Below are 22,445 nucleotides of genomic sequence, written 5' to 3'. Positions count from 1 at the left end.
TGTGTGTGTGTGTTTATTTATTTATTATACTTTATTAACGCAAGAAAGAACAGCAATGCAGATTTTTTTCGCATGCGTTACAGATTCACTTCACATGCTTTTTCCTCAAACAAAGACGTGAGAATACGTGCTCGACGAATGACGTAGAATTAAACCGACACCACTTGTAGTCCTTACTTAGCCACTGGCTAGCAAGTTGTTTTCTTCAAACAGACAGCTGTTTAATGAATTAAAAACGAGGCGTGACAAATTTATAATTTACGCTGCAGAGTCAAGCTCGGAAGCATCCTTGAGTAATGTTAAGCGCAGAGCTTATGGCGGAAACCCATGGCGAATACACGGTTGGCCTACAAATTTACGTCATCACTAAACAACTCGTGGCCTGTGAACACAAGCGCGAGTCGAGAGCGCGCGTCAGCTGACATCCGCAGAGAGATCACAGGCAGACATGGATCAACTCAAAGTCAAAGACAGGATCCTCGAAAACATCTCTCTCTCCGTCAAGAAGGTAAGAAACCTCTATACATGCAGCGAGGGTATGTATCCGCCTTCTCTAGTTTATAATTTCAAGGATAGTTTAAGGTTTTTGCGGTTTACGCTATCAAGATAGTTGGGCCTCCCCCCTCCTGCTGTGTTTTGAAGACAAGCGCGTTGACATCTTAAGAAATAACATCAAGTGTTTCTTACAAATCCGAATTTAATTAGTACCAGGTTAGACAGACAGCTGTCAATGTACTACTTTCAGTTATTGCAGTTTGTATTGTGTGCTCATCGTTATTAATGTTTATCATAAAATAACATTCAAAAGTCATTTTATGCAGGCATGAGTGAAGCAAACAAGCCAACACCGTTTACTGCGTCATGGACACATCAAACAGTGACATGATGCCCCTGTAAACAAGTCCCGTTATCAAATGAGATCCTATAAATAGGACAAACAGATCTTACTACTTATTTTATGAGGCCATCCCAGGACATCCTGTCTTTGTGTAGTCTTTTTGTTCTGCAGTAACTTACTGAATCTTTACCGTTTGCAACACCATGATGCTTATTTTTATGTTTCTTGAGCTCTTCTGCTGAGCGTTATTCTGAAAATTAGCAGCTTGCACACCCTCGTTTGAAATCATTTGACTTTTTCAGGTTTTAGCTGATCAGGCGCTTGGCATTAGTACGTTCTCATGGTTTTGCAATGGACTTCCACACCAAAAAGCTCTGCTTTCATCAGTGAAGGCCGTTTTGAAAATGCATTTCTTACCAGAGGTTGTGTGTCTGGAATAAAAAGAATTGCTTGGAATGTCATGGCCGTGTGCACGCTAGAGATTTACTAAATAGGACATGCATTTTTCATTCACATTCAAGTCATTGCTTTTTGACAATTTTTCGACATTTAATCCACAGTTGCAGAGTTACTTTGCCGCCTGTGAGGATGAGACGCCAGCCATCAGGAATCACGACCGGGTTCTTCAGCGGCTTTGTGAACACCTGGATCATGCTCTGCTTTATGGGTTAGACAAACTGCACCAGAGCCTTTCCAAACCGAAGCTCTTATTAAGTAGACGTTTGTAAGCTTACCGATCTTCTCTTTTCTCTACGTCTTGAAGGCTGCAGGACATCTCATCGGGTTACTGGGTACTCGTGTTACACTTCACACGACGAGAGGCCGTACGTCAGATTGATGAGCTTCAGCACATAGCTACCAATCTTGGCAGAAGTGAGATCAAGCCTTTACCTCCTATGATGACTTGTTATAATTGTTTAAATGTACAGCACTGATATTCGAGCAAATATATTTATAATGTTGCAAAAATGTGTATTAAAAAAATCCACTTATCAAAGAATACCACAAACGTACAGTTAAGCAGCAACTGTTTTCAATATCGATGATAAGAAATGTTATTCGTGCATTTGTATCATGTGACACTGAAGACTGAAGTAATGGTTGTTGAAGAAATAAAATTGCCATCATAGGAATAAATTATATTTTCAAATGAAAAAATTATATACAAAAAACATTTAAAGTTGAGTATAAAAAGAACTATTTTTATGCTCGCTTTAAAAAAAAAAAAAAATTAAACATCTTGCTGACCCCAAACTTTTGAAATATATAAATATGAAGTGTTTGCAGGTGTATTCAGAACTTTTTCACATAGTTAACTGTGACTGTTATGCTGCTGTTCCTCAGGTCGTGCCTGGCTCTACTTGGCCCTCAGTGAAAGTTCTTTAGAAAGCTACCTCCGACTTTTTCAAGAGAATCAAGGACTGCTCCAGAAATACTATTACAAGTGAGTGACTTTGAAATAATACATGCTATTGTTCTTCTGTGGTTTCAGACCACAGGAAAAAAGCTTCCTCAAAGCAGTCATCTGATTTTTGTGATATGTGAAAGCGGTTCCTCCTTTACAGAAATGCACTGGTTTGCAGTCATGACCATCTCACTCTGTTTCTTACACTTGTCTCTGGGCTGGAATTCATTCGCTTTGACCTCGAATTGGTATGACTCTTCATTGATTTCTCCTGTCTAGAATTGTATGTCCTAGACCTGGTGTGTCTCATGCAGGACATATCATGTTATGCAGCTTAGTGCCCAACAACTGACTTTATGAGCTGTTTCAAAGATGAGAGAGTGCATTATTGAGGTTTTTTGTCTATCTTGCGTTCAGTGGTTCATTTTAAATCACTCTACAATGTGACAATTTATTTAAAAAATATTAACAAATAGATATTAATATCACGTTGTCTCTCAATGTAAGGCATGCAATGTTAGTGTAAGTATAAACCCACAATTGAAAATGGTATTATATAGAGTACTATATGCAATATACTCTTACCAAAGATATTTATATCAACCACTCACTTAAAATATAAAAATACTCTTCCATTACTACATTTTATACTATATTCTGTATCTTCCTTATCAGAAGATTTCTTTATTTCCACTGCCTAATCCTTGATTCTTTTTTGTTTGTGACAGGATGTGCCATATCTGGATGTTGCTCCTTACATGCCAGAATACTACAAACCCCAGAATCTTTTGGATTTTGAGGAGAGGTTGCCAAGCTCTGATAGCCTGTCTCTGCACTCTTTCACATCCCTCACCTCCACTAACCTTGAGTGGGACGACAGCGCTATTGCTCCATCCAGTGAAGGTGAGCTGCTTGGATTCATCCTCCATTTCTCTCTGTCTTTTAATATTCCAGCTTCTCTTTCTTATTTTCCCACTTTTATATATTTTACTTGATATAATGGCTTGTTTCCACCGAGCGGTGTCTAGCACAGTAAAACGTTCCAAAATGGTGGAGCTAAAAGTTGACTGCAGAACTTGACTAGAATTGTCACTTGACAAGGGACAAAGCTTCTTCTTCGCTCGTTCCACTCTGCTGTATTGGGCTTATTTACATCAGTGTGCGCAAATGCAAAAAATACATAGTGTATACTTTTATATTTTCACACAGAGTAGCTGTTTCACAATATGTTTTCTTGTCTTTTCTTATGGGTTTGTGAAACATCCATTTTTTTATATTACATTACTGTTGTTTCATCAATGTAGTTTTAAGAATTTTTTAGATAAGAATGTAGTTGTTTAAAACTCATCTGCGCTTACTACCTATTTAAGAACAAATTGCAATGCCGATTTCGAAGCTCCAGCCGATCTGCGGGTACTGACTGCTCATGAATCCACGAAAGCAGCCTTAGCTCAGCTAGTCCTTTCCACATTTGGTGCTGGCTCTAATGTCTCTAAACCTGCGATACAATTCAATTTGGTTATATTAAACGGATATTCATTGTCTTATGAATCTATTATTTGCTCCTGATCGTGTAGTTTTGGCTGAGCACAAAGTTATGTTGACTTTATATATTTATTTTGAACTTTACTGTAGTACAGCTCTGACTTTGTAGCATAGGTTTGACTGAATTGTTTGTTTTTGTTTTTGTATAAGTCTCTTATTGTTCATTAAAACTGGTGGTGCTTATTGCCGCACTTTATTGTTGATTGCTATTTTCCTGCATAAACCATGCCTATCAAGTAAGGGTACTGATGGCAGTGGAAAGAAACGCAAGCTGGATCAGGTTGTTCCGACCCGAATTGTACGGTACGGTATGGTACTGTACTTTACTGACTCGTCCCACTTTGTGGAATAGAGCCATAACATTATTCTGGACCAAGATGACCGTAATCTTTTGTTAAAGATTGTTTATCTAAAAGATGAGGCCTCTGAGCGTTCAGAAATCTCAGTGACCTTACTTGATCACACGTCAATGCTTTCATTTCATTCAATGACACCTTTCAGTGCTCATTATGTCACAGCGTCTCTTTTGGTTGTCAGTATGTATTAGTTCCTCATATGCCAAGTTTCACATTCACCTTATGTCTCTTTCAGTTTCTGTTCTTCTTTCATTCATTTCATCATTCTTTCTATTGATGATCTTATTTCTCCTTTTTTAGATTATGATTTTGGTGACATCTTCCCTGTGTTGCAGTCATTGCCAAGTGCAGACTGGGAAGGTGGGACATGGTTATTTCCCCCCTCCCCAATCTAACATCCGCAACCCCAGCCAATCCATTGGTACAAACCTACTAACCAGCATCGCATGGCCATTTCACTCAGCGCATGTTTGTTCTCATGCACAGAAGCTGCTATAGGCAGTGTGCTTGTGATGAGTTCATAGATGGGTTTTGGTGAATATGGTCTCTGTATTAGACTAAACACAACCAAACCCTCTGCTTTTGCAAGGTTTGCATGGGATGATACTAAAACATACGCAGTGCCTGAGGCAGCTGGAACTTGCTTTTTTTTTTGCGTGGTGGTGTGGCAGTTGGTTTGCATGTTTACTGCTTTTAAAGCTTTACATTCAGTGGCAAATATTCTTTACTTAATGTTTTTGAAACCATGGCTGTAATGATCAAATTTAAAATTTATACATTTATTTCTAAAAAATGGTCAGACTATTGAACAAGCTCATGATTCAAGCTCATGCTACTGCTTAAAATTTGATCACTAACATTTGTATAAAATAAAACCAATACTTTAATCAGCAAGAAAGCATTATTATGATTAACAGTGACAGATATTCAGAATGTTGCAGAAGGTTTCTATTTAAAAATATCTTTCTTTTCATTTTAGAATCTTTAAAAATTTTATGGTTTCCATAAAAATGTTAAGAAGCTGTTTTTAACATTTACAATAAATGACATTTTGAAATAATATTGAAATAGAAAACAGAAAGTTGTGGTAATTTTCCATTATATTACTGTTTTAATGTCTTTTTATTAAATAAAACCCGCCTTACTAAAGTCTTACCAATCCCAGACTTTTAAATGCTAGTATGCTATGATTGTATGGTATGTTTGGTATAACATTCTTAATGGTGATTTTTATTAATTAACTTAAAATTAATTCGACCCTGTAGGACAACTCTAGATCATATAAAAATCCTATTATGTATATTGCACTTCAGCTTTGTGGCAAAAAAATAAATAAAAAATTTCCAGACATGCATTACTAAACTAAATGCATGGAAACTGATGTTCAGATATTTAGAGGCAAATTTTGAGAAACTGAGATGCCATGTTTGTTAACATTTGACAGAACCGCTTATAATTGTTGTATGTCTGTGCATGTGTCATGATTCAGTATCTGGCAATACTTCTCTAATGATCTCCTAACACGTGCATGTCTAAGGAGTTTTCTCTTCTCGCTCGCGTTTTTTGACAGAGGGAGATTTGACCGATCCAGTCAGTGGTCCCCGCTCCTCAGGATCAGACCCTCAGACTGTTGTCAGTGATTGTGTTGTAGTGAGGGCCTCTGCAGGTACCATAAGAACCACATCTCTGTCACGAAGCCCTACATTTCGGCACAATCCCTTCAACGAGGACTCGGACACTAACACTTCAGCTGACGTCACCCCAGTGCACATGGCAAGCCGTCATGCTTCAACAACAGAGGATTCTGAGATCACCAACACTGAGCTGGAAGTCATTAGGTGTGTCTTGAGCATTAGATCTAATTGTGTAGGATTGTAGTATGTCTGCCCTGCATCCTGGAGGAAGTCCAGTTTAATTTAATTCGAATGACCATCTGTGGAAAAAGATACTACTTGGTACCTCTAATTGACCCTCCAGCTCCACTTAAATATAACGTTCTTGTTGATTATTTTACAATGACATAATGCTAAATAGTTTTAACATTTGATAGCTTAATTTATTTTTCTGTTTTTTTTTTTTTTTTTTTTTTTTTTGTGCTACAGAATGGCAAGGCGCAGAAGGCCTGGTAAGAAACGACGGGGAAGAGGGTCGACAGACTCTGTGAGCAGCGAACAGAATGTCATCTCTTCAGAAATGGCTGACACTGAGGAATGTCTTAAGATTGTAGTTGAGAGAGACATTGTAGTTGATAACATTAATATAGACAGTCGGGGTTCTCTGGAGGGGTCTAATGGTCCTGGCTCAGAGTCTGTGAGGAATGGGAGACCAGAAGGAGAAGATGAAGACCCGGAGGCAGGGCTGAGGCTTCCTGAAATGACGGACACTTCTATGGACAGTGTGGGCGAACCGCTGCGTGACGTCATGGATAGGCTGAACGGCTCTCTGGATGGGAAGCCCTGGCAGCGGAGTGAAGGTGAGGAGGGAGAGGATGGTACTTCCACTAGTCATGATGGACCACCCCATCAGCGGCCCTTTCGAGAGGACTCGGGCGGTGAACCTCCGGACCCAAGTCGTAGCTTCCTGCAGGCCCCCCTCCCACCTGCGGACTTCTACTGCTTTACCTCCCAGAGTCCAGACCCTGCTGCCTCGAGTGGTGGGCACAATGACTTTGCAGGGAATGGCGAGTCGCAGGATGTTCCTGTTGGCGATGAAGATGAGGGAGAAGCAGAGAGACCAGCTACAGGGCAGGATCCCTCCATCCCCGTAGAGACGTCAGCTCAGGAACTGAGTAAAGAAGAAAAGCAGCAGGAGGAAGAAAAAGACTATGCAGTACAATGCTCCCATGCTGCAGAGTTTAAGTAAGATTGTAAACTGATTGTAATCGGTGACTAATTCTATCTCTGTTGACACAATATGTGATTTATTATGAGGTTAAGGTATTTGTTTTCTTGTTTTTTGTTGTACAGGGTGGATAACAATCACCTTTTGCTGCTCATGATTCACGTTTTCAGGGAGAATGAAGAACAGCTCTTTAAGGTCTGTTTAATTTAACATCATGGAATGAATAAACTTGTATTTACATTGTGTCTATGCAGCAGCGTAAAAGTACATACCAAACTCCTATTTGCTCATTTATGTTTTTAAATTTTAAAATGTAATTCATTCCTGTGATGCAGTGACAGATATTCAAATGAAATGTAAACCTGTATTGTAAACTGCTGCTATCCTATTGATTGATTTGCATCCTATTGCGTTGTACGTTGCTTTCAGATGGTGAGAATGAGCACAGGCCATATGGAAGGAGATTTGCAGCCTCTGTATCTGCTGTTGACGGACTGCTACATTTACCTCTTGCGAAAAGGTCAGTAAACCTGCAGTGGAAGAGCATGGCATTGTTTATACATCTGCAAGAGTGCTTGCTTGCATTATTTGTTGTGTCTCATTTATTTTTAGGGGCAGCGGAGAAGCCTTATAGTGTTGAGGAGGCGGTGTCTTATAACGAGCTAGACTACATCTCTGTGAGTAAACACCCTGAAGCATAAATGATCAGTTTGACATGCTGCAGAATGATTAGAGCCCTTGTTTGTGCCTTAGGTTGGACTTCACCAGCAGACTATCACTCTGGTGTGCACTAACAGAAGACGGCAGTTCCTTTTGGACACAGCCGACTCATCTCTGACCGTGTACGTTTTTTAAATTAAAGCGTATCCCCATGAGGTTGATTTAGCATGCATTTCTTTGAAGAGGATCTGTTCATGTTCTCTCCTCAGCTGGTTTCTGACTGTGCTGAAGGCGGCCTTGGAAAATGGCTGTAGGGAGCCTCCCTACCCCTCTGTTCTCACTGACGCCACCATGGAGAAACTGGCTCTTTCTAAGTTTGTATGCCAAGAGACTCAGTGTGAGGTAAATGGGGGAGATCTATCACCCTAAATAATTCATGAGAGTCTGGCAGGCAGTGGCTCACTTTGAAAATCTTGGCTCTTTATGCTGACTCTTTCTAAAATGCATTTACAATTAAATCATTTATAATGATCATACAGTTTAGACCAGTGGATCTCAACCACAGGCCCTCAGCAAACTTCCAAGGGGGACGCAGATTGATTTAAAAGTAATGGATTATAATTAATGCAATTGATATTATGTTAATACACTAAAATAATTTTATATGAAAGTATGATTATAATTTTAAAATTTGTAACTCGTATAACATTTTTTATAATTTTAGACTGATGATTTTAAAGCAGACACAGTGCTTACACAATTATTTTTATATAGTTGTAGATGTTTATAACTGGCTGGAAGACCTACTAAGAGAGCATTGTAATAATCCAGCCTAAACAAAACCAGAGTTTGAACAAGGAGTTGTGTATCATGTTCTGAAAAAAAGAGCTTGATTTTCCTATTGTTGTATAAAGTAAATCTGTCTTGTTGACCTTGTGCAGTTATCTGAGATGAGCATCCGCCTGTATTCTCTGGTTCACTGGGAGGACCCAATGGATGCAGCAGTAGCTTCACCAACATCTCCGTCCTGCGCCAGAGGATCCAGTAGCACTAAAGAGGGGGCACTGTTGTACCGTGCTGGGAGCACTTATTTGGGGAAGGAAGTATGGAAAAGCTGTTACTTGGTTCTCAGGTATAAAAAGGTTTGGTGCTTTTAAGCTTCAACAGAGTTTCTGCAAGCTGTTCATGTGTCCTGAATCGAAATCTCCTGCTCTGCAGCAACGGCATCCTGTATCAGTATGCAGAGAGAACAGATGTTACACCTTTGATGTCTGTTACTATGGGGTAAGCTGTTGTTCCAGTTCATAGATTTCACCTTTAAAAACTTTTTTCAATATGAAAGATGCCCACTTATGAGCATTTACTGTATATCTGCAAGTTATTTTATTGTGTTTTATTTTGAAGGGGAGGGCACTGTGGTGGTTGCAGGCGCTCAAACAGCTCAGAGAAGCCTCATGCTTTTCAAGTGATTCTAACAGAACATCCTCCATTAGAGCTCAGTGCAGAAAACGAACTGGAGATGGCAGAATGGATGCAGCTGCTCTGCCAGTCTGTTTCTAAAGGGGTGAGTTGCAATTACACACACATACACAAGAATTTTTTTGCAAGTTTTTGCTAAGCACTTTAAGACAAGATCTCTGCTGTTTTTGGCAAGTGTGATTTAAATTTCACACTTTTTATTTAAACCTTTTTTTTTTTGGACTTGGTGCATTTAGGCAAAACGTGTGAGACTGCTTTTCAAATGCTTGCAGAGTCACCACATGAAAATGTGGTGTTGTTCCTCATCAGTTCCAGACATGCCATTTGCATTTTATGGCCGACATTTTAGCTCTTCCTTCCAGCAACTAGCATGAACTCCTCTAGACTGTAAAGTGGGGCAGAAAAATTTAAACAATGTTTGACTAGTGCATTCCAGCTTAAAGTGGATGCTGTAGATGTTTTCTTAGTACAGGAACGTTCCCCAGATGTTGACTGCTATTGTGTATTTTTATTTCTCAGATTATTCCACAGGGAGTAGCTCCTGCACCCTGTATTCCGTGTTGCCTTGTACTCACAGACAGGAAGTTGCTCACATGTCACCAGGATTGCCAGACCATTTTTTTCCGTTCTCTAGGAGGAGCTGATCTGAACGATGTGACAGCTGTTTGTCTGGAAGAGGATAAAGAATACTGTGTCATTGTAAGAGTTCATTCAGATTGTTGTGCTTCAGGAAATGGATGTTTGTTGTTGTTTGTTTATTTATTTATTTATTTTTTTTTAACTGCACTAATTCCCCTTTATGTCTGCAGGAATTTGCAGAGGATCGTGCTCAGTTTCTCCCCCCATGGGTTTTGTATTTCAGCGGATGTGAGGAGCGGGATCGGCTACTAGCAGAATTAAGTCAAGCTTGGGCTGTTGTTTACCAGGCAAGAAAACACAAAAATCTATTTTTTTAATTACATCTGTAGATTAATATTTAAGCCAGAGCGTTCCATATCCAATCTTTTTTTCCCTCGTCTCAAGAAATATGTGTCCACACAAAATCAATCAGTATACACGCCAGACCAGCATATGGCACTATAATTCTGCCACAGAGATGCACTTAAAACTGACAAGAAGATTTGAAACTTTTGATAATATAAAAAAAACAATTGTTCTGTTTTTGTTGCCATTAAATGAAGTAGTGGTGTCTGACTAGGGGCGAGACGTGGGCTAATCACATCGTCTTTTCAGAAAATATACAGATTGCCTGGTTAATCCACCCTGAGACTTTATTTAAAAATTTTTTTTTTTTTTTTTTTTTTTGTTTTTGTTTTCCCCAAAATGCTGAAATGCCTATACGATACAAAATGTGTACGTATACAGCTAAGCACTTCTTTTCAACAGGGTTTTAGCATATGAGGCTCTTCCTGCTTATTTTTTGTACTTGAGTTCAACTGTAATTTTAATGATTTTTTGACATTTTTTTGAAAGGAGTCAGATGCTTTTGTTCAACTGTATTCTCATACTGCAATTCTAATAAGTTTAATGTGTATTTAAATAAAAAATTCAGCAAAGATGTATTAAATTGATTGAAATTGACAGTAAAATATTTATAAAAAATATATATAATTGATATAAAAATTATTTGAATTAATCAAATATTCTAGCAAAAAATTCTCAAAAATGATTAGCAACACTTTTAGGTAGCACTTTTATTTTGCAGTCCTTTCCTTATGTACAATTTTTTTTACTCATGCATTTACTTCTTATAGTTATTATAATAACTATGTACTGACCCTGAGCCTGCCCCTAAACCTAACCCTACCCTTCGTAAGAACGGTCTTAGCTAGGTATGCTGAAAGTACACATATTGTAAAAGTGCAGCCCTGAAATTAATGCTAAATGGTTGCTAAAAACTGAATGACACTGCTGTTTTACTGTATTCTTAATCAAATAAATAATTATTTAATTGATTTACAACATGAATTTCTTTACGTGTGTCTAGGTAAGCCTCCCTCGTAAGCCGGTGTCTGACCCGTCGGTACAGAAGAGGTGTAGGGAAGCTCTGGAGCTGATGAAGAGTGCGTGGCAGAGGAGTGACAGCCTACACAGAGGTCGAGCGGAGAGAGAACCGTGGTGCTGACGACCCTTTCATCACCGCAGGCTCACCGGCCAACCTACTGTTTATGTAGGTACAAGCAGACTCTGTGAGCTCTCCTGACCAGAGACGATATTGAAAAAACATGGGCTCATATGATATTTATCTACAGATAATGAGGCCTGACTTTGTTTACACTTGCCTTGCACAAATATTTAAGGAGTAATGATTAAGGCTTTGGCTTTTACAAGTGGAAGTCCGCAACAGGAAATCAAAAAGACAGGTCTAGCAGTTCTCTTGTATTACACGTGATCAGACAATGCAGAGTGTAAATACATAGTGTAATAACTCAAAAGCTTTTTTTTTTTAAAAAAAACAAAACAAAAACCTTTTACTCCTTGTACAAAGTCTATGGACAGATACTGTAAATGCCTGTACTATGTAAAGAGGTACAAACTGCTTTGTGAGCACTTGCGAAAGAGAATTTTAGTTATGTTTACACCTTTGGTATTAGCTGGCTGCTTTGTTAATTATTTGAAAGTAATGGTTTGCATGGCAGCTTGGCACAGACACTCAAAACACACACACACACACACACACGCACAGAGAAAATGGGAAATTGGTCCAGGTTTAATTTAGACATCTAATATCAGTCAGCACTTCTAACAGTGATGGTACGGTACCAGCTTGTAATCACTGCTGTTATATTAGACTGAAATCATTTGTTAGGATCAGATGGCATTGAGATACTGTAATAGGGATGTACAATTCTAAAATATCATTACTAACTAAAATCACAGTTTAGAAGTGAAGGAGCTGATTACAGCAGAATTGCACAAGGTTCAGAATTGCACATTGATCGTTTTGTTTTCTTTTTTCTTTTTTTAATTGGCATTAAAATGATTTCTGATCATGCATAAGCATTCACAAGTCAACTTTTTTTTCTTTTTCTAGTCAATTGTTTAAGGTCCTCTTAGCAATTTTTATTATTTTTGTTGTTCTTGGTGTGTGTGTGTGTGTGTGTGTGTGTGTGTTGTTTTTTTTTTTATTATTTTTTGTTTTGTTTTTTTAACTCTGATCAGCTGTGTTTTAACTCAAATATCAAATCCATTCCCAGTCCCTTACTCAGTGGTATAATGTACCATATCCAGCGATACACTGTAAAGTAGTTTTAAGAATGTAGAGTGGTTTTAAAGAAGGCGGACTTGAGTAATGTGGATCTGTGACAGACTGTGATAAATGGAAGCGGAATCTCAGGTATGTCGAAGTTTGTTCCAGTCAACAGTGATTTTAAACGATACATTGCTGGACAATGATGGAAGTTGTTTGTTAAATGTGGTTTTTATTTTTTGTTTTTAATTTTTGTTTCTTAATGGGAGTGGCCTACAGTAGTCCATTATGTTGTTCTAACACTAATGTCTCAGATACACTAAATGCTGCATGTACATTTTGGAAGATGGCATAACATGATAACAAATATGAATAAAAATGACTTTTTTTAAATGGTGAAGGTATGAATGATTACATTGACATTGACATTAAAAGGGGGAAAACTTGTGCTCATTAACAATCCTTTTAAAACTAGAATATTGGCTACCAGAAACTGTTTGTTTACCAACATTTTTTAAAATAAATTATTTCGTGTTAAACAGAAGAATCAGGTTTGGAACAAATAAGCAAATGATGATATATGAAAATGGGTGAAATGTTCCTTAAATATCTACTTAATAGATGAACTAGCATTGCACATTAGAACTGATTTGTTCTGTTTTAGTCTGACTAAAGTCCTCTTGTAGCTCATGTTTTTCATATGCAGAAACATTTTATCACACTTTATAGACTAAACATCCTAAATAGGTTTGTTTACAATATGAAGGTATCCAAAATTCTAGCATGTTTCACGTAATTCTTTCCTCAACCTCTTTTTAAGGAAACCCTAAATATCTAGTGCTACTTTCCATGCATTTACAGAAACATTTAGTGAGGCATGCATTTAGAGATTTCATTCTGTACAATTTGGACCCACATTTCCAGTTATGTTCTTGCTTTCCTCTATAATATATGTGGTGGTGGATTTCTGCAGCCAAGTTGCGTTGTTGCTTTTCCAGTTGCAGTGCTTCCTTGTCTCTTTACTCTGTACTCAATGGACAGAAGGTGCTCAAACCCTCTCTCACTTTAACTACCCAACCCCTTGTTTTTATTTCTCTCCCCTCTCTGTCCGCACTGCCGCAGTAACATCAAAATATTAACGCACCACAGAGATTGGGGGGATGGGATGGGATGGGATGGGGGACATATTATGGAAAAAGGATCACATGGTACATACAGAGATTATTTGTGCCAATCATTTGTGCTCTAAATGTCTCACAAAGCTCTTGCATATGAATAGTGAGAAATATGAGCTATTTGTGGCTCTCAGCCAAGCATGCAGCTTTTAAGACTGACCCAGAAGTCTGCAAATACAATTCAAATGGCTAATAGCAGCCATAAATTGCTGTTAAGTGTTAATGATTAGCGCAATATATATACACAATGAAAATAATGGCAATGCAATGTAAAGCAGTATTCCTCTCGGACCAGGCCAATTCCTAACTTTCAGACGGCAATGTTTTCTTTTGCAAATCCCTGGCAATCCCACATTTAACATCTTTGAACTGCGATGGTCAGTCCTTCATTCCAATAAATTGTGCATCTTTAGGCAGTAAGATTTATGCTCCTCCTAAAACACAATTCAGTGCATTTAGTCTATACTCAGTGCATTCATGTGGAATCCTAATGCATTAAAAATTTGATCATCACTTCAGATGAATAATGTCTAGCTGTGTATGACACTGCATTTTCCATCTGTCTTTAACAGGAAACAGGATATATGCGTTCTTGTCGTAAAGTGTATTTACATGTGTTTTTCCTTGCTGAAGATGAAAGGATTGGCTCGTATGCCAGAGGATTTACGGTAAGTGTCCCTCTTGAGTGCTGAGGAGACTGAGGGATGCAGTGAATGAGAGAGAGAGAGAGAGGGAGTGCAGAGATGCTGCAGACCCACTTCTGCCCTTGTTTTGTCTCATCCTCTTATAGAGGCACTTAGTGCATTTCCTCCGTCTCCTCTCTTGCAGCTCTTCTTTAGGGGGGAGGGGTGCACTTACACTTTTATCTCAGATTTAATATATGTGCATAATTTATTGGACCGCTGGTGTTCTGCAGGAGTGCCTGAACTGGACCGTGGGACTGTGTACACAGATCTGTTGTACCGTGGCTCTGAATGCGAGTTAAATGAACTGATCTCTTCTAGCTCCACCTCAGTGTCTGATTCTGTCCGTTTCTGAGAATCATGCTGAAGAAGAGGAACCCTGAGGTCCTGATGGACCGGGAGGTTCTGCTGGATCTGGACAACAGCGGCGAGACTCATGGTCCAGACAGTTATGGAAGCCTGCAAAATGGGGGCTTCATCCCTCCAAGATATGTGAGTGTACTGATGTGCGTTGTATGGTATTATGCATACTTTATGAGAGAGATTCGTTCATCAAAATGAGTTCTAGTTGCTGTGTGTAATAGTATTGTTTAACTTCGTTGTGCTATGTGATAAAATTGCTGTCTAATTAGCACATGACTTGGTATGGTCATGGTAGTTTATGTTAATACAGTATTTAGCTTTATTTATAAAGGATTTATTGATTATATTTTTGCTAATGGGTTTTATCCTTTTTTGAAATTGTTTATTACCTGTCTTATTTCAATAAAACCTAGTATAGTTGTCATTTTTCAGATTGTCTTTTACAACAGTTAGCTCCCAACTTTGGATTTGATTGGCTGAGCAGAAGTCCTACTGCAGGACTTGTACATTATATCACTTGTCAGTGTTTGTGTATTCTAGAGGAACTGTCAGTCTGTGCGTAGTGGTGATTTTTCCATCGACTCTTTCTACAGGTTACATCATTGCACCAGTAGGTGGTAACAAGTGACAGCTTTTATTAACGAGTCATTTAAATCATTCACTCAACCTGTTTCTTCAAAAACACTGATTCATTTTATTCTTTTCACATTACACAACCGTTTATCATCACTGATGTTATTTCAGAACACACTTTATATTGATGGTCAATTCAACAATAAGTCGAAATATATAAAGCTCAAACCAATAAATCAATAATTCTAATTTTTCTCTCAACAGTTAATGGAGTTTTAACAGATACATTTTTTATTTGATTACATTTTTTAATTGAGTTATGATCGCTATTGCAATTTTACGCAAAATATTTATCTGGTAATGCCACCCGCCATGTGATTTTCTTCTCAGTGAAAGAAATAGATCACTCCAAAAAACAAACAAAAATAAAAACAACTACATTATTTGCTGAACATTTTCTCACCCTCTGGATTCTACTGGATTTAAAGAAAAATAAAAAAACACGGCCCTAAGCTGGCTGAACTAAGAACTGGTGGAAGAGTTATTTTGATTTAATTGACTTTTTTTTTATCCAGAAACAAACAGTTAAAATGATTCAAATGATTTGTTTCTTACAAACAAACAGCTTTTTAAATTTACAAGATATAGTTGATGGACCAGAGTCATGCAAATTAATTATTAGTCATGGATTATTGTTAGGTTTTTATCAGCTGTTTGAATTCTCATTCTGACGGCACCCATTCACTGCAAGGGATCCATTGGTGAGCAGTGAATGCTTAGTTGGTCTTATGGTAAATTTTCAGACATTTTGTGAGAACTATCCCTATGTGGTATTTTGCTGGCGAAAGCCTTAAATCAGATCACAGGTATGACTTTTCAAGAGAATTTGTACCTAATACTATTTTTACTAACACAGAAAAAATTATAGAAAAACAGCTTCTTTTGGTTTTGTGATGCTGAAATATATTCATGTTGTAATAACAGTTGAATACTGCGGCTAATGATAAGGATGATGACCCCATATATGTCCAATGTGAGCGGACCTCAAGCCCACCTATTCACACCTCAGGCAACTACTTCAGAGACGGCCAAACGAAAATAGGTAATGGTTTGATGAAAACGATACTAATGTGCCAACTGCCTTGCTGCCCAAGTAGTCCTATTAAGCCAGTTCCTTCTCTCCTCAGACTTTGTTCTAGTGTGGGAGGTGAAGGTGCGTCGCAAGCGTCGAAGTCGAGGACAGCCGCAAGGAGAGGGCACAGAGGAGGCAGTGGAAGCAGCACAAGAGGAGACCAGGTCAGAAAGAAGAAAAGCTCAGCTGGCCCGATGGAGGGACAAATTCATCCAAAACCTCCAGTGTGCTGGGCTGTTGATGGAAAAGGTTAAGCTCTGGGTCATTTTCTGAGTGCGGTACCATTTATAGCATTTACCGCTTTGTTTGTAATGGTTTTCTCTTTATTATCAGGAGGAATCATCCAGCGTGAAAAAGAGTATACACTATCTGAAGCTCCATGCTCCATGGGATGTGTTGGTATACTACGCTGAGGAGTTATGTCTTAGAGCACCCCTGCAGGTCAGAGCCATGTTCACCATCCCACTTCAAGTACAGAGGGCTCAAAATAACAATAGAACCAAGTGAAGTGAGCACTGAAATGAGTTGTGTATTTTTTTTTTTAAAGGCACAGCCGCACCCAGACTTCAACACTTCTGCTCGAGTTCTTCAGAAGCTCTGGGTGCCGAACATCATGAAAGACTCTGTCCCCAACCGTCCTGTGGACTATTACACATGTGCCTTCCGCAAGTCCAAAATGGAAAAGTTAGGCTTTTTTTTTTTTTTTGCTAGAAATATACAAATCATCATCTGTTTGCAGAAACGGATTACACAGATTAAACAGCCGTTTACTTTGACTTTCAGGTTTCTGGGCTCAGATGACCGTGAAAGCTACTTCACGAACACACAAAGACACCGCATCGTGAGTGTGCACTAAACAGCCTTGAGAAAAGCAGAATTGGGTGTCGCATAGTTGCAGTAGTGTAACAAATGATTACATGCACTAACATTCAAAGGTTTGGGGTCAGTAAGAATTTTTGCTCAACGAGGCTGCATGCATTTGATTCAAATAATGCTTTTTCTTATTTAATTTTCTTTTTAAATGTAGATTTCTTAAAAAAAAAACCTTACTGACTTAAAGCTTTGAATGGTAGTGTTTATGATGGAATGGGTCTGTGATAATTGCTTGCACCTGTGCTCATGGCAGGTGTATGAAATCTTAGCAAGGACTGTGTATGGCAGGAGGAAGCGTGCAGAAGTTGGAGTCGCTCGTCTTCTGAATGAGGGGGCTTTTACGGGTGCATTCCCTCTGCATGAGGTTAGACGCAAGACACCATATACTGCAATGCACTTAAAACATGTGTGATTAAAACGTGATACATTGTCAACGTTTTTCTGTTTTAAGGGCCCTTTTGAGCTTCCAGGTTGTGACATGCAGCCTAATCAGTTGAACAAGAGGCAGGTGCTATACCACTATTGGTCCAACTGGTTAAAATGGTATAAGTACCAGCCTCTAGATCACATCCGTGAATACTTTGGAGAGAAGATTGCACTTTATTTTGCATGGTTGGGTGAGTAGGCACCATAGATCTTATTCATGTTTGCATATGCGTAATGCATATTACAGGTGTATATTTTATTCTGTATTATTTTATTTTTATATATTTGTTATTAATACAGTCTCATATTTGTATATCGGCATTGCTAGTGTCATAAACAAGTACTGTAAATATATTTCCAATTACAATAACCATTAATAACTAAATTGTGCTGTTCACAGGATTTTACACAGCCTGGCTTTTGCCTGCTGCATTGGTTGGGACATGCGTCTTTGTTTCGGGTATTTTGACAATGGGATCCAATACTCCAGCGTAAGTATCTCCCTTGTTATCTTTTGCTACACTGAAATTCTTTCTGCTCAATGTGACTCACACATCTATTGCTCTTCTAAGCTACTGCTATCAGAAATGCTGTCATATCATAGGCTTTATGACCTCTATTTGTTACTATAGCAACTGTTGACAGTGTGTACTTGAAGGACTTATAGCGATGAGTTAAAAATATTTACTGCAGTTTAAACCTCAGAATAAGTAAAATAATGAGAATCAGAGAGTGTAAAGCAAAGCATTTTATGTGTACTTATGTCCTAGAAGCATTAATTTGTACATTTTGTTTCCTTGGTTTATTGATCTTAACTTAAAACTATACTATTGCTTCTAGCAACCTTTCTTCTGTTTGATCAACACATTTACACCATTGTTGCCTGTTTTCGTTTGCCATCTGCAGGAAGGAAATCTGTGAGAGTGCAGGACTTTATCTAATGTGTCCTCTGTGTGAAACATGTAAACCCTGGAATATGTCAGACATCTGTCCCATGGCCAAGGTAATCAATTGGGTTGAGTATTGTTGGTGTGGGAAAGACGCAATGTTGTAGCATTCGATATGATTGCATACAGTAGTTTATGAAAATCCGTGGTGGGAAGTGTTGAATCCTGGAGGGCCAGTGTCCCTGCAGAGGTTTGCTCCAACAATAATCAAACACTCCTGAACCAGCTAATCAAGGTCTTCAGGATGCAGTTAGGTATATTTTATGCAGGGTTTTTCAGGTTTGGAGCTAAACTCTGCAGGAGAGTGGCCCTCCAGGATCGATGTTCCCCACCCCTCTATTAAATAGATAAAAAGTGATAGTAAAGACTTGTATTGTTTTAAATAAATGCATTTTTCTTCCTTTTTTTACTTTTTAATTATCAAACAATCAAAGAAAAAAGTATTTCAGGTTCCAAAAATATTCAACACAGTTTCAACACTGATCATGTGACGCTGAAGACTGGAGTAGTTGCAGATGAAAACTCTCTAAATATTTAAAAGTAAATTAAAATAGCAAACCAATATTAGAATTGTAATAATTGTTTTTATATTTTTAACCCCTTAGCCGTCATTTACATTTTTGAACACAGACATTACAGTGCACTGTCCAAACATTCATTTTTATAATTCATGAATGAAAACATTTTGAAATTAGATTTTTCATGTACCTTTCCATGGTAATGCAATGTCTGATTTTTAAATGAGTTTCAAAAAATGACTTTTGAGAATTTCAGTTTTTACGTGATATATTTTTTAAAACAGCTGGTTGATCTCAACTCTCCTGTAGGTGGGCTATCTGTTTGATCATCCCGGCACCGTCTTCTTCAGTGTGTTCATGTCTTTGTGGGCTGTCACATTCCTGGAGTACTGGAAACGCAAGAACGCCACTCTCGCTCACCACTGGGACTGCATGGATTTCCAAGAAGAGGAGGTTTGACGTTTTGTTTTTGGTTACTGGAATTTTTTTTGCCCCTTTCACAGCAGAAAAACTCTATAAGGCAATACCCTTATGAAGCAAACATTTAGAATTAGGATGTTTAGATATTTTTACCTAAAGCTGCAGTCACTTTGTCGCCATCTATGTTTAAAAACGTGTTATTATAGTTCCTTGCGGAATTATATCCCATTCGTGGCTTGTATTCCAGCGCGACTCATATCATTTCATATAATGCTTTCTGGATTACAATCCGCCATCAAAATGATTTTTTGACATTTAATTATTCCAGCTGCTGTAAGAGTAGTATTACAAACTACTTTATCGAATATTGATTTTATATCATTTTTAATCAAAAATTTACAGACTGCAGCTTTGACAACAATTTTATATATATAATTTTTTTTTTTTGTGTGTGTGAGCAGGAACCACCACGTCCTGAATTTGTTGCCATGGCCCCTGCAATGGAGGAAAACCCAGTGACAGGAGTAAAGGAACCATACTTTCCTGAAAAGGCCCGGATTTCACGGATGCTGACCGGCTCTATGGTCATTGTTATAATGGTGAGATCCACTTGAGTTATCAGAGGTTTAATAGAGCTACAAAATTTTAATTGGCCAGTTGGTGGGGAGATAATATGCCATAATTGTAACCATAATTGGTTCCTTTTTCTCTCAACTTGTTTTCCAAGCTGTGTGTAGTGATGATCTTCTTGGTGACAGTGATCATTTACCGCAGTATAGTGAGTGTAATGATGTTTGAAACTGGGAGTTCTGTTCTGCGTACTCAGGTGGGCACCCCATCGATCTGCATTAAATTAAAATATGAGATAACTTACTGTACTGCACCATTTCATTAATCTCTTCTGCACCTGCAGTAGCTCTTGAACTCTGAATCCACTTCGCACACACATTTTTCCTTCTAGGCTGGGAATATTGCCAATATCTCCAGCACTTTGGTGAACCTGGCTTTGATCTTGCTGATGGGACAGGTCTACACAGCCCTGGCAGAACAGCTCACTAAATGGGGTAGATTTTCTGCACACATCGGACCCCATAAAACAACACATTCCCAGGGTTTTAAATCAAATCAGGCCAGTGTTGCCATTTTGTGTGGTTCAGGGTAATGAACCTGCCCATCCACACTTGCTTTGAGGATCAATAAGCCATTAGGACTCTAGTCCTTAGTCCTGCTTTCTGTGGCAGTTACAATAAAGCTTTGAGACACATACTTGACATCAAATAAGTCTAATTTATCTTGTTTCCCCAAATAAAGCTCTTCCTGAAACATTTTTCCCTATAGAAATGCACAGAACACAGACACAATATGAAGATGCCTTTACATTCAAAGTCTTCATCTTCCAGTTTGTCAACTTTTACTCTTCGCCCTTCTATGTAGCATTTTTCAAGGGCAGGTAACCTTTTAAATAAACCTACCAGAATAAAGCAATCTTTTTAATGCCATCATTTTCCAGATCAAAGCTTTTAGTGCACTTTTATTGCAGATTTGTGGGCTATCCTGGTCATTATGGCACGCTGTTCGGGATGCGGAATGAGGATGTGAGTGCTTTGCCTTCAGTTTTATGATTACAGATTAGTGGTCATTACTCAACAATATTTTGTAAGAACGTTTGCAAATCAGAGTCATATATTCCAACCAGCCTTGTAATAAAGGCAAATCATCCATAGCAGGTTGCACTGTATTTGTTGCTTTTTCAAAACAATAGCAGATTACAACTTGGAAAGACATTTGGTGTCAGTAATATTTATTAAGAAAATAATACCTTTATTTAGCAAGGCATTACATTATGCAAAAGTTAGTCATTTGCTGTTCATTTGAACTTTTTTAATTCATCTTCATCTATAACAAGAAATGTTTCCTGAGCACCGAATCAGCCTCTTAGAATGATTTCTGAAGGATCATTTGATCTTGAGTAGTTTGCGAGTGTTTTAAATTACAATATTTCTCAAAATAGTTTTTTTTTATAAAATTCTTTTTTATATATATAAAAATACAGCCTCTATGAGCATATGAGATTTATTGAAAAGAATATTAATGATTGTGCGTGTGTGGTTGCAGTGTGGACCAGGAGGTTGTCTGATAGAACTGGCTGAGCAGCTCTGCATCATCATGGTGGGAAAACAACTCATCAACAACATTCAGGAGTTTGTCATCCCGTACGTTTCTCCCTCAGAGCCCGACTAGCATATCTATTGGAGCTGCAAATAAAACCCTATTGTACCATAGAACCATAGAAGACTTCACGGTAGAAGACTTAAGTCTCAACACTGCAGAATCGAAATGATTTCATTTGGTCTTCTGAGAAAAGCAAGTCAGCAGTGTAGGTCAGCGCTGCAGGGTTGGCACAGTAATCATCTGTGGAGGTGTATGTGTGGGTCAGTTCTAGCCTGCATTGTGGAAAACATACTGAATAATTAATAAACATTCTAAGGAACATCTTGAACTGCAAAACGTTTCTGTTAGAGTTAGATTTATGGGTGTAGGATAGAAAATATAATTTTATTTTTTAAAACAACAAGCCCCTACAATCACAGATGGGCTGTGTGTTTTCCTGCAGCAACAAATGCATAAATGTGAGCTAGCAGTTTTTAATGATTGATTTGTATATCGATTCATCTGCAGATACCACTGTAGGGTGCAATGAGCAGACAGATGACTGTAGCACTGCCAATACTGCAGCATGTCTCTCCTCTAAGGCGGCAGTCCTAGCGGTTTAGCAGAATAAATGTCACACAGGAGAAGCTTTTAGCGCTCCCTTATCAATAATGCATCACCAGAGCCAAACTCAGGCAAAACCGGATCTTCCAAATGGGCAGAGTTCTATTTTAGACTTAGAAATAGCCTCAGAAGAGCCATCATCGTCATCATCAACAGAACGGCGTATTTATTGCTTTGGTTGTCTCATTCTTTCCCTCTTTCCGCTTTTCAGTAAAATCAAGGCTTGGAGACAAAAACGGGCTTTAT

General features: G+C 38.3%; 2 protein-coding genes across 5 annotated transcripts in view; both read left to right on the top strand.

The window, feature by feature from the left end:
* The first annotated feature begins 376 nt into the window (after window positions 1-376).
* plekhm2 (pleckstrin homology domain containing, family M (with RUN domain) member 2) lies at window positions 377-12,707 on the top strand. Of its 3 annotated transcripts, XM_043223979.1 has the most exons (20): window positions 377-508; window positions 1,399-1,505; window positions 1,602-1,711; window positions 2,183-2,282; window positions 2,404-2,491; window positions 2,972-3,146; window positions 4,445-4,504; window positions 5,715-5,982; window positions 6,247-7,002; window positions 7,111-7,180; window positions 7,415-7,505; window positions 7,598-7,662; window positions 7,739-7,827; window positions 7,915-8,047; window positions 8,587-8,777; window positions 8,864-8,929; window positions 9,050-9,209; window positions 9,644-9,823; window positions 9,934-10,050; window positions 11,112-12,707. In XM_043223979.1, exons 1-20 carry the CDS (start codon window positions 449-451, stop codon window positions 11,247-11,249), a joined length of 3,024 nt encoding a protein of 1,007 aa, XP_043079914.1. In that variant the 5' UTR covers window positions 377-448; the 3' UTR covers window positions 11,250-12,707. The 3 variants fall into 3 exon arrangements, with proteins under 3 accessions (XP_043079914.1, XP_043079916.1, XP_043079917.1); XM_043223981.1 differs by lacking the exon at window positions 4,445-4,504; XM_043223982.1 differs by lacking the exons at window positions 377-508; window positions 1,399-1,505; window positions 1,602-1,711; window positions 2,404-2,491.
* An 818-nt stretch (window positions 12,708-13,525) lies between these two features.
* ano11 (anoctamin 11) overlaps window positions 13,526-22,445 on the top strand; it is a 16,104-nt gene continuing 7,184 nt past the window's right edge. Inside the window, exons 1-19 of one of the 2 annotated variants that reach the window (XM_043223984.1) lie at window positions 13,526-14,157; window positions 14,406-14,664; window positions 16,093-16,210; window positions 16,296-16,489; window positions 16,574-16,681; window positions 16,788-16,924; window positions 17,024-17,081; window positions 17,367-17,477; window positions 17,565-17,730; window positions 17,940-18,030; window positions 18,446-18,542; window positions 19,314-19,457; window positions 19,886-20,023; window positions 20,152-20,250; window positions 20,386-20,488; window positions 20,763-20,874; window positions 20,965-21,019; window positions 21,540-21,637; window positions 22,411-22,445. The exon at window positions 22,411-22,445 is cut by the window's right edge and continues 102 nt beyond it. In XM_043223984.1, coding sequence (XP_043079919.1) covers window positions 14,533-14,664; window positions 16,093-16,210; window positions 16,296-16,489; window positions 16,574-16,681; window positions 16,788-16,924; window positions 17,024-17,081; window positions 17,367-17,477; window positions 17,565-17,730; window positions 17,940-18,030; window positions 18,446-18,542; window positions 19,314-19,457; window positions 19,886-20,023; window positions 20,152-20,250; window positions 20,386-20,488; window positions 20,763-20,874; window positions 20,965-21,019; window positions 21,540-21,637; window positions 22,411-22,445 — 1,996 coding nt within the window. In that variant the 5' untranslated portion in view covers window positions 13,526-14,157; window positions 14,406-14,532. Of the gene's footprint in view, window positions 14,158-14,201; window positions 14,665-16,092; window positions 16,211-16,295; window positions 16,490-16,573; window positions 16,682-16,787; window positions 16,925-17,023; window positions 17,082-17,366; window positions 17,478-17,564; window positions 17,731-17,939; window positions 18,031-18,445; window positions 18,543-19,313; window positions 19,458-19,885; window positions 20,024-20,151; window positions 20,251-20,385; window positions 20,489-20,762; window positions 20,875-20,964; window positions 21,020-21,539; window positions 21,638-22,410 lie in introns of those variants that run through there. The other variant, XM_043223985.1, reaches the window with a different exon arrangement.

The sequence above is a fragment of the Puntigrus tetrazona genome, chromosome 23 (genome assembly GCF_018831695.1).
Source record: "Puntigrus tetrazona isolate hp1 chromosome 23, ASM1883169v1, whole genome shotgun sequence".
NCBI lineage: Eukaryota > Metazoa > Chordata > Actinopteri > Cypriniformes > Cyprinidae > Puntigrus > Puntigrus tetrazona.
Note: the sequence above shows the minus strand (reverse complement) of the source record. Positions and strands in the feature narration are given on the sequence as shown.